Source organism: Bombus fervidus, chromosome 2, assembly GCF_041682495.2.
Source record: "Bombus fervidus isolate BK054 chromosome 2, iyBomFerv1, whole genome shotgun sequence".
Classification (NCBI taxonomy): domain Eukaryota; kingdom Metazoa; phylum Arthropoda; class Insecta; order Hymenoptera; family Apidae; genus Bombus; species Bombus fervidus.
This window is the reverse complement of record NC_091518.1, coordinates 9,533,673-9,546,334: the sequence shown is the minus strand read 5'-3', so window position 1 is coordinate 9,546,334 and position 12,662 is coordinate 9,533,673. Positions and strand designations below refer to the sequence as shown.

At 36.0% G+C, this 12,662-nt stretch overlaps 1 protein-coding gene across 2 annotated transcripts in view; it reads left to right on the top strand.

Moving 5' to 3' along the window:
- The window catches only part of Ets65a (DNA-binding protein D-ETS-3), a 66,588-nt gene extending 56,296 nt beyond the window's left edge, over positions 1-10,292 (top strand). For both annotated transcript variants that reach the window (XM_072022515.1, XM_072022514.1), the window contains exons 4-6: positions 3,011-3,070; positions 6,384-6,621; positions 8,186-10,292. In XM_072022515.1, coding sequence (XP_071878616.1) covers positions 3,011-3,070; positions 6,384-6,621; positions 8,186-8,522 — 635 coding nt within the window. In that variant the 3' untranslated portion in view covers positions 8,523-10,292. The remainder of the gene's footprint in view (positions 1-3,010; positions 3,071-6,383; positions 6,622-8,185) is intronic.
- The last annotated feature ends 2,370 nt before the right edge of the window (positions 10,293-12,662 follow it).

Below are 12,662 nucleotides of genomic sequence, written 5' to 3'. Positions count from 1 at the left end.
GAGACATATCTTTTCCAGTAACAATGATTATAATTCGTTTCTCCCGTACTTGTGCAAAGCTATAAGAAATATAAAAATCATCTCAACTTTCATCTTTCTATTATCGTTTGTCTCTTCTTTTAAAAAACAATGTCTAAAGTTCATATTTCTTATTTCTACAAAACTATAAAGAGTACAAATCCCTCTATTGTAAATTTTGAATCTTCTCTCAAAAGCAATATTTACAATTCACCTTGCATACAACTACAAAATTATAAACAATACAAAAATCACTCCAATCTTCTTTACCTCTTTATCATCAAAATTTTTATCTTCTACAAAAAAACGATTATATCTCCTCATTCATTTACCTCTACAAGATTATAAAACACTATAAGATATCATTTCAATCTTTTTCATCCCTGCATGAACAAAATTCTATCTTCTATAATAAATTGAAAAATCAATGTTTGAACTTCACATCTATGACGTTTACTCGAACATGGAGAAACGAATACAGTCCAGATTCCAGAACATCAAGATTCCGTGTCATCACGATGTCGGAGTTCGTCTTTTGACGTGGAAGGCCACCGAAGTCGTAGCCCTACGGCTACACTGATTGTGGCGGACCCTCACGACCTGGGCCGTGGAGTTGCATCCCTCGTCCAAGATTCTCCCGCGTCCCAATCAGAGACGAAATCAAATTGTTTAACACAGCGGACACCAACTGCTATTTAGAGGCAGCATCTGCCTTGCACAATCAAACTGCAGGATTCCTACAGGATGTTCCTGTCGTGTCAACTGGAAAAGGAAAACAAAATCGATTTACTGTGATGATGTTTCGGAATGTCTTCATACACTAATGTATTATTTTATATGTGAAATTTAATGTTCTGGTATGGTCTATTAACTTATACTGAAATATCAAAAGGCTGTACGTTTAATTAAAATACTTACTTGCTTACTCTTTTTTATGATACATATTTTCAAAAAATGTGTAGTTTGATTTATACGTTTCCAAAAAAATATAGGATATAGCATACATATTTCTAGAAAATATACAATCAGAATTTAATCGTCTATCGATTCGTTATTCGTTTTTATCTTGCTCATTTCTTCCTTCTAAAACTTCAATTCATCACGCAGGTTTCTAACAATTTGGAACCAGACGTGTCATCCCTGTCGATTCATTATCGACTCTTATTTTAATCCGCTTTCTCCAATTCCTTAATTTTCCACATAATCATACAAAAAAAAAAAAAAAAAAAAATATAGTATCAGAGATGTATTAATTGCCTTTATCGACTATCATTTGTGTTTGTTGATTCAGACTTCACTTTGTAGCAATTATTCTATTCGATACCAAAGACTGACCTTCTCGATCAGCCGAACCAATTGCCCGCCGATTACCAGGTTTCGACGGTTTTCGGGGCAACGAGAAGATGAAACCGATAACGCGATACCGGACGACGACAGGGAAGGGGCGATTTCCCGTAACGAGAGCATATAACGAGGCGAAATTAAGGGGCATTGTGCCTTAAACAGATTGCACAGTGGCGCGAACGTGACCGGTAGGCATGTTTCCCCGTTGCTCGATCAACTTGCACGTATATACACTCCTATCCATAAGTCACTGGACACTTACGTGTATATACGTATATATACATTTCGGATAAGAAGTAATGAGCTTTGCTATTACAATATAAAGTTAACAGTTATTACTTATTGCTCGTATGCATTATAAGGGAAACTGAATTAAGCTAAATTCTTTGTATTCTTTCTATTGAATTGAATATTCTTCGTTCTCTGAATTATAGTAAATTCTTTGCTTTCACTGAATTGAATTGAATTCTCTGTCTTCTCTGAATTAAAATAACTTCCTTACATTTTCTGAATCGAACTAGATTTACCGAAAGTCCCTCAATTTTCTAACTCTTTCAAATACCTCATGTTCTACTTAAAAAATTTTGTTTCTACATACAAACACAATCTTTTCATCTTATTCCGACAAATATTGTATTCTAGACAAATCTCTTCACCTTATAAATTATATACACATTATTATTATAACAATATTATTACTATAATTATATTATCAATTTGATTCTGCTGCTCATTCCTTAATAAGAATTATGTTTAAATTTAGTAAGTTTCTAGTGGCTTATAGACAGAGCTATATACGTATATAGGTACACATATAGGAAGAGGAGTCGAAAGCCTGATAAGGCGATGGAGAAACCAACGCGTCGCTGGAACGTGGAAGCGGGGAGAAACGTATACGAACCACTCAGCCCCGTGTTTGCCTACACGGAAATCCTCTCTAACGGATTCTAACGCTCGACCGAGCTTGTACTTTTTCATCTTCGACCAACCGACGATTTTCCCTGCACCCTTTTCCTAACGGACTTTGCCGTTTACGTCGTTTCTCTGCGATATCTTCATCGAAGATAGGACATTCGTCAAAATGACAGACCTTAAGTTTACTCGTTTCTGTTGGAGAAAGATAACAGGTTGTTTATATAGTGATCGTTGAATGATTTAAATGTAGATTTTAAAAGTATAAAATTAAATCGGTATTAGTATTTGATCTGTTTTATTAAGATTTTGTGTACAAAGCTTTATTACTTTATTACTGCCTTGTGTGTACAAACTTTTCGGAGGAATTTAAAGAAGACCTGGATAACGTGAAGAATGTAGAAGTTAATCTTCTCAAATTCTTAGTATTTGGAATTTTTATTTTCTGAAATTGTAAAACTGGAACTTTGGAGGTGAAGTTTTGAACTTCGATTGGACTTTAGCATTTGGACTCTTCATTTTCTGAAATTTCGGGGCTGAAGTTTTGGAATTCTCAGGTTCTTAACATTTGGAACCTCCGTTCTCCGAAGTTTTGCAACTGGAGTTTTTAAATTCTGGAAGTTTTCGTCTTTAGCAGAAGATCCTTAAGAGAAAGATATAGCGTATAAGTTTCTATGAATTTGTCTTTATAATTGGAACAATATGTTGAGAATAACTGGTAATTACTCTCTTCCAGGATACGGAAGCAGCTTATCCAAGTCAGCACTGGACACGCACACCCACCTCAGGCAGCCTGGTATGTAGTAGGTAGATATTTTTGAGAAGTTAAAGCACTATACCTTCTTAGTCTACGGCAAAGACAGAAAGAAAGTATTATATTAGTCATAAATATTATTGTATAAATTTACTAACAATAGATCTTCTCGTTTTATCATATTTGTATCAATGATTTTCCTTTTAGTGGACACTAACAAAGATATAATTCTAACAAAGATTAGAACAGTTAAAATAGTTGACTAATTAAAAGAATATCAACGGATACACGCGAGCTAAAAAATTACATATCATGATCTACAAAAGAGCGAACATTCACGCGTGGCCCAATCGACGGTGATTTTCGACGTAATTGCACGGAATGACCTTCACGATTATTACGTTCGTCACTAATCACGCAAAGCCCCTCATTCCTGACTTTTCAGCGCCACGCCCAAAAATTACTCTTTCGGACTGATCAATAGCTTTAAATAAGTGGCTCGAAAACCGTTTCTAATGCTTCTGCTCTTATTATTACAAATATTCAAAATTAAACTAAATAAAATATCCACCCTGGATCTAATCTATATAAAAGTGTGAGATGATACAAATATTCAAAATTAAACTAAATGAAATATCCACTCTGAATCTAATCTATATAAAAGTGTAAGATGATTTCTACAAAGAGAAACTGATGTACTTAATTGGATTACTTCTATATAAAATTTATATTCGATTAAACTAATTAAATTAACTTTGGATTAATATGTCAAGATCTTTCATCATCTCGGCGGAATTTAATTAATACATTATTTATTAAGTAATTAATATATGTATCAGATATTTCTATTATCCTTCTAAATTATGCTTAGAAAGTAATGTATGCAACGTTCCTTACATTGCCCAGTATCCGTTGAAACGACACTTTACACGATCAGAAAAATTGAACTATCAACTTCGATTAAAATTTTTCGATTATTTAAACTTTAAATAAGCAGAACAATTTGAAAAAGTATCACAGAAGGAACGAAGCGTATCTAGTATAGCTAGAATTAATATACCATAAAAATAAAGCGGATATCTCTTTCTTTCACTACTGAAATCAGCATATCATCTCTATCGACCGGTTGATGCTTTACCATCAGTCAAATTTGATTTACATAAGGTAAAGTTTGAATAGAGAATCCAACGGAAACCACGGTCTCTACTCAGATCGATGTAAATTTTCGTTCGAGAATTCTAAGTTTCCGTCAAACGAAGAAAAGAATCTCCGCAGATCTAACTTGAAACAAGATCACTGGTGTCCATGGAATTCTCCATCTTCTTGGTCGAGCAGCTCCATAAAACATAGGATACTGAAAAGTTACAGTGGCGTTTCAGTATCTCTGTTGGCGGTTTCGGCTCATCCCTCCCCCAACCCCTTTAGCCTGTTCAGCAGATAAATGGGTGTACCGCGCCCCTTCCCATTATTAACTTGTAAGTGAATTACCGTTCGATCGAAAGGCGATCACTCCGCCACGCGTTTCAGGGGATTCATCGGGCGAAACGACCTTTGAGGTCCGGCAATTCACCAGCCATCCCCATCGCGTACGTCTGTCCCCTATTATAATCTGTTGAAATGTATTTTTATGGGAGTCGAACCAACGACAGTCAGAATTATACAGTTGCTGTGATTCCTTTCCATTTTCTTCCATTTCCATTCTTGATTTCTCTTCTTTTGGTTAATACCGGACTCAGATACTTTAGATTTTCTTCCTGAAAAATTCCATGTTATGTATATTTTTAGAGGAACAGCGGGATTATATAAATATTCTGGTAGCTTTAAATTTTGTAAATTTTCTGGATCTACTCACTTGTCCGACTTATCTGGATCTACTGAATTCTCATCTCACGTGCCTGGATCTCCTAAATTGTCCGATTTGCCTGAATCTGCTGAGTTCTTTCTAAATTTTGCAAATTTCATAAAACGAAGTAAAGCAGGTCAAATCTAAAGAAACTACACGGAATTAACCGAACGACAGTCCATTAGCATTAAACCAAACTAACATCAACCAAGCCAAACCAAATTGCAAGCTTAAAGTTTAATACTTAAACTATCGATTTTTTACATATTATCTACATCTGTTATTATGTACGTACTACGTCTACAAGCGCTATCATATACATTAAAAAAATAAAAAAACATAGAAACGTATAATATCCTGGTAAGGCAAAGAAAGATTGTTCTCCGCATCTGTCACGCGAGGGCCATATTTTGATCATTTAGCTCACGCTCGGTCGGAACGCGATGCTCAGTTTAACAGTGTTCGCTCTCTCAGAAGACATTCGTGTACGCCCTTTGAACCACTCCGTCGTTCGTTCCTTCAATTGAAATTATTATGATCCAAACGAACTCTATTCTATTGTAGGGTTGCGATTATATCCTTTTGTACGGTTGTAGGGCACTCCAGGTCTGAGCAGTAGCGAACGACGGTGATGACGCATTGTAAGGCTTTTAAAGGGCGATACAGGGAGCACTGGGAAACAACCGTGTAATGGATAGGTATATGTTCGGGGGAAATACCGACGAAAGAAGAAGAAAAAATTATAGTGGCCTCGAGTAGAGAAATATAAATTTTTCCGCTCTCGTTCTTCGTTTTCCACGAATGTTCCCTGCAATTATAAGCACAATAATTAATAATTACGTGTAGGAACAAAGACCAACAGAAGAATATTTCAAATCCGTATATGATAATTTTAATAAAACTTATATAGAAAATAATTTTAGAACAAATATTTGATACATGCGTTTTCTGTTAGCGATCGTCCTTGACTTAAAAAAATATACGTAAAGATTATTACTGTTTTTAATCATTAATAAGTGCTATTATTAATAATTATCAACTCAGATATTGTGGTAACGTAACTCTTTCAATTGCGTGTTACTGAATGGGGAATCGACTAGCTAAAAATTAGTCCATACCATAAGAAGTTGAAAACAAGTCATTGCTAGAAATAATATAAGAACTATATATAAAAAGACAAAATATTCTCTTGTAGAACTAACTAACAACTAACTAACTAAAATTAACTTGAACAACTATTATTGGAAAGCAATTTCATAAAAAATTCAATGAAAGGATCATTCCTATACTTACTATATATACTTAACAATTACGAAATAAATTTGTATACGTGTACCATAGATAAAAATGAATCTAAATATTCCCTTTTAACATCTTCTAGGATTATCGAATCTGAAAAGAAAACGACAGAATTAAGAAAGAGACGATCACTTGGGAAAGAAGCAAGGCAAAGTTTATGAATGAAGATAAAAGGATTGTAAATTATGAATTGAATCTTTCCAACTGTTGTAGATCCCTATCAAATGTTCGGAGCGACGAGCAGTCGGCTCGCGAGCTCCGGTTCCGGTCAGATTCAGCTCTGGCAATTTTTACTCGAGCTACTGTCGGATTCGAGCAACGCCGCGTGCATTACGTGGGAAGGAACCAACGGCGAATTTAAGTTGACTGACCCTGACGAGGTGGCGAGACGTTGGGGCGAAAGGAAGTCCAAGCCTAATATGAATTATGACAAATTGTCGAGGGCTTTGAGGTGAGTGACGTTTCATAATCCTTCTTTAACATACGAAACATAAATCTTTTAATAATTAATACACCTCTTATCCTAATTAAACTTTAGAACACACCTTATGAATATTATAAATCAGTATAATATATACAAGAATTGCTGCAATTTCAAATCTTGTCATATTACAAAGAGAAGCTCTAAGAAGAAAATATAATAGAATACTAATTAATATTATTTAAATTATAAATTACTTAAATAGTAACAATTTTTATAAATATCTCTTTAAGTACCCACGATATTCTCAAATTAAAGGCTCAAAATATTCAAACTTAAAATCCATATCGCTTGTACCAAATATTTCTCCGAATCCTCTAAATATAAATTCACCTTCCGTCTATCCTCGTATCTCTCTTGCTCGAACCAAGCCACGCACCTGATCGTTAGACCGCGCGATTAAACCGCAATCCAAAGGGCTAAAAAAGAACGTGGGCGAGAAACGTCAATATTTAACGAGTAGACGTTCGCGCGAAAGATCCGGAGAGAAAGTAAATTCGTTGAACGAAAGAGGACGGTAGCGCACAACTATGACGGGGTTGGCGCAGAGAAGCCAGGGGAGAGAAATTTCAATCACCGACAGTCAGACCGACGGCAGACGCGGTTATTATTTTTCGATCAGATCGACTGATTATATTACCCGAGACTGCTCCGCACTCTCCTCTTCCTCTCTCTTCTTCTGTTTCTATTCACTACCACCATGGCTATCCCTTCATATAGCGACAAGTTTCAAGCTTTGCCGCGCGACAGTAACTCGACAAAAAAAAAAAGAAAGATAGGAAGAGTCGTTTCCGTCGCCGCGGAAGCGGAGTCGTTATCGGCGTTGGCAAATAGAATTTATTAAATAAGAACTCACTGGTTGCATGGAGATTTTTACGGCTTTCAACGAGTTCGTAAATCGCCGGTTTATGGCGGAACGTGGTCTCGCTCGATCATATCTCGACCAGCGTAAAATAAGAGGATAGAAGGATGAAGCTTGGTACATATCGTAGCTTCAGTGCTGTGGCTCCTGTCTCTGTTATCTTATGTCCTTATCTTTGTTTTCGTTGACAATTTAATACGATGAAATGTGGTACAGCTTCCTGAACTATTGGTTGAACCTGAAAAATAATAAATGAAGAGTAGTCCCATAATAACAATTAAGATAGTATTCATAAAAAGATGATCTTCGCTTTCTTCTACCTTGTATGCCTCTCCATTATGTTACAGAATTATTATACATAACGCATTTTCCCTTATTAAATAGCAGAAAAGAACCTCGATCTTCTACAAATTTCTTCAAACTAACTCCCAACTGGCATTATCGAACCACAGAAGAAATCTATGTTAAATTTCCAGATAGGTATTGGAACGCTCATACTATTCTACATACTTTGATACTCTTTATCACATAAAACACAAAATACAAATTAAAATCTAAACATTCGTAGATCCCCTATACATATATTTCAATCGAGATAATTTTCGTTAATCGTTCTAGAAATATAATCTTCTCGCATCCATGTTGCATCGAGGCATCCGTGTCTACTTGCAGGTACTACTACGACAAGAACATCATGACGAAGGTCCACGGGAAGAGGTACGCGTACAAGTTTGACTTCCAGGGCCTGGCGGCAGCGACGCAGCCCGCGGCTGCGGACCCAGCCGCGTATAAATACCAAAGCGAGTTATTTATGTCCGGTTACGGGCACGCGAAGTTGAACCTTATGCCGCCACCGGCCGCCTCCGTGTCGGTCTCCGTTCCAGGCGGCCTTTTCCAATCGGCCTCCAGCTACTGGTCCACGAGTCCGGGTGCCAACCTGTATGCGGGACACCACACGGCCTCTGGCCATGTGCCGCCTCATCTGGGCACCTATCCGCACTACGCATGACCCACCGCCGAGCACTGGGGCGCCCTGGGTACGCCACGTTAACAAGTTTCTACTCGAGGGAATTTAACCGACCGCCGCCATCGCGGTCTACGTGTGCCGTCGGTCCGTGGATCCCGCAAATAGACCACACCTTTTGCGATTGCACTATCTTGCTGTAGTGGTTGGTGATGTCGTTTTCTCTGTCCTCTTGCAATTTTTGTTTCTTTGATAAATATTTATATCCTTCTTTGATTCCATTGAATTCTTAATCTTCTCATTGCCTTTGCTTGACCAGAAAGTGGATAATGAAGTGAATGAAGAAATCTTAAAGTATTAATGTAACCTGTGAAATTTTAGACAAATATTAATTTTATGATTTTATATAACATGTAGACAAGACATGTGCAACGTGTATTAGGGAATTGGAAAGGTATGTATATGAATAATTATGTTTCGGTATCTGGGCAGATATCGCGTGTACAGATATCAGAGAATATTATATGTGTATTAATATGTGCATACGAATACGTGTGTATTTACATATTCAGATAGTTTAATTCGTGTATGTTTTAATACGTGAACGTTCTAGCGACTAATTTTTTGAAGAAATTACTGTCTCAACGATTATGAATTATATCACAGTGTATTAAGAAATACAGTAACCAAGTAATAACATACACGACGAGATTATATTTTTAGAAATCTCTAGGTTACAGATAACATTGACAATTTTTTCTCTGAAGATCTAGTTCTCTTGGAGGACGGATCTCTCTGAACAATATTAAATGAATCAATCTTCTCTTTCGGCATATATAATATCCTAATATAATATTCTAATATATATTCTATCTTAACGCACGTTAATTAAAAAAATAACGCGAATTAAACTACAAATACGTTAATACATATAGCGTACATATATTTAAATAAACATGAAACGCAGACCTCTATCGGAAATTAGCTATTTCATAATAACAATAGAATTTTTGCATTGAAAATTGGCAATTTTCATAGTAAAATCATGACAAGAAAATCCTTATATAAAGTGAGAGTCGTTCCAAACTCGTAGATTCCTTGAACACGTGTCGAGAAGCATGTAAAACACTGTTTATTATAATATTGTCCCTTGCGTGACCACTGGACAATGCAAATATTCAGTGACATTCCCTCAAGACTGAATGGTTTTGTTCGTGGATTTGATAGAAGAGAATCCATCCCTACTTGAGCATAATCGCTGTTCCCTGAAAAATAGAACAACGTTGAAATCTTTATCTTTCGTTCTAATCTTCCCTAAGTTTATTGCTACTGAAAGATAAAATTATAATTTTACGCAAAACAATGTTTGAAAGCTATGATTTTAAGCTATCAAATAAAATACTTGCTCACGGTTTAAATAATCTACTCCAGTTAATATTTAAGTCATGAAACTTTCCGTTTCATCCGACATCAAGGTGCACGTGGACAGATTAAACGATCAAACTAATCAGCAATATCATAGTCGCTGTCACGACCAGCCGATCTGGTTCCTTAACAGCAAACAGCGACCAATTTAAATTACTGACGCGAAACTGACGATCACGCGAGACCACTCTGCCCCCAAAAGCTTTCGTTCACGACCGACGGTGCACTCGAATTATTGTAAGAACGTTGTACATACAATATAATGGATTACGTAAGTACAGGGTACGTTCACAAGACGATTCTCGTCAGTCGTTTTATCTCGACGATATCCAGTACCATCATTGGCAGTAAAGTTTGTATAATACTATGGAAATATAATTTATATCTGAATTATTCAAGTTTCATTCCTGAACACAAAGAATTTTCGTTTTCTATCATCTATCTAATTTTGCTAAAAGTTATTACGAATAAAACATAGTTCAATTCCATTGTAGATTTTACGAGAATTAGAAAAACATTAGACCACTCAAAGTATCCATTGTTTGATGCATAATTTTTTGAATCATTATTCATAACTTACTGTTGCCATTATTTAATATTATTTAATAAAATCTCCAATTCATTAGAATTATCATTATTTAGAATATATAACTGTGAATTAATATCTGTGGAAAGATTCTACGTTCTATATTCTAAATAATAGTAATCGTTAGTAATTTTCATCATTTGAAATCTTAGTACGTAGTTAATTTTCTAATATCAAGATCCAAATAGCAGCTTTCCAATGTAATTCAAATGAATTGTAATTTTTCACTCCAAACATTGAATTCTAGAATCTTTGATTCGTTTTCAACAATCGTGCATGATAACGCCGCGATGAACCGCGTGTCGAGAATTATCCTGTCCGAAAGGACGTCGCCTTGTACGCGAATAACTAACCGGCGTACTTCCGCAGAGAAACGTCGGTGTTTCCGACTGGATGGAATCGAACATGCGCATTTTAACGAGGAATATCTCCGTACAGATGCACGATCGAGCAATTTCGAAAACGGTTCGTCGAATCAATGATGATGACAATGAACCACATGCGAGCATCATGATGGTCGACGATAATCGAACATCCAAATAAGCTTGATCGTTCTTAGTGAGAAATGTTTACATGTTCGATTCGGGTCAAGAGCAATGCGTGTATTATAAACTCTTTTAACTTATTTGTTACATAACGAAAATGTAGATAGAGGAACCGCATGTCGTCGTTCAGAAGAAAAATTCATCGCGAGTTACGTTGCTCGCGTTGTTGGCGCGGGTTCAAAGGACACGCCGCGTTCATTCAGCGACCAAACACTATACATGTATATGTGTAATAGAACTTCATTTATCTGAACTTCATTTAGTCGAACGAGATTATAATTAAAATCTTCTTTGCTATTTAAACGTGAATTCTAATTACTTAAGTGAGAAAGAATAAGTTAGTAGAGTATCAGTAAACTTCTATCGCTTAATACAATAAGAGAGAAAGATCTAAGATCTTAGGAGCCTACGGTTAAATAGTCGATATAACGAGAGTCTAAAATTTTATTTAATCGATGTAGATTTTAAAATCAATTTCATCGATATAAACATGAAGCTTGCTGAACAAAAGATATTCAATGTCTTCCTTCTATTTCAATGGAAGACTCGTATCTTTTGGATCACAGATCAATATTTTTAAATATTTCTTCACTGTCTTAGATCGAACGACATTTTCTACTCGTAGTGATAAGTTAATAAGTAGAGTAAACTCCTAATCGCTCTCAGGTTCAGATAAATAAAGTTCTATCATTACAAGCTTTCCTTCTCGCGATCTTTGTGCGATCACGATTTCACAACGAAGTACGACGCGTGTTTCAGTGCCGTGGAAAAGACTAAACCGCGAGCGACCAACGAAATTTCTACGAGGATCGTGTGCAACTGTGAAGTCTCATTCCTAATCCACCCGGTGTAGTAAATATGTGTAGAAATATGTTTCTCTTGATCCTAGGATGACTCCTCTGAGATTATTTATTTCTAATGGTGATAATGGTAATCACAAATATTTATCAAAATGAATATTTTCAAAAAATAACATTCTAAACAGACATACGTTCACACAATCCCTGTAAAAGTGAGAAGTTTAAACGTTTTTTCAAGATTTACAGAATCAATGGTTACGAACCAAGTACATAACGGTTTACTAACATATATTGAAAATTCATTTTCTCAAGGACAAGGAATTATTGAAAACCAATATTCCTAGCTTTTCCGGAGTTCATTTTCCTCGAAAATCTCTGCATTACTAACGTCAATGATAACATACAATCGGTGTCGATCTCAGAAGTGATTCCAGAATCAGCATAACGTGTTGTTCTTTACCACGAGCCAAACGCTATTAGAGAAACCATTAAACGAGCGACAAATCCCGGGAGAACACAGCACATCCATCAATCCAACGGAAGCTCGAGTCGCAATTATCGAGATTGATAAAGTACAACGTTGAGTCATATCAGAACCGAACGTACGAAATCCCGAGCCGTGCTCACCACGTCGACTCTCACCGATCAATCGAGAGATGCGGTCGCTCTATCTATGTACAAAACATAGGGGTAAGTCTCCAATGTACGCAAATCGTGGATCCTTAGCCGGCAAAACTAATAAAACTGAATAAAACGAATAAGATGAATAAATTAAAGAAAACAGGTACAACAAGGAAAGAAAAAAAAAAAGACAAAAATAAGTAAAGGT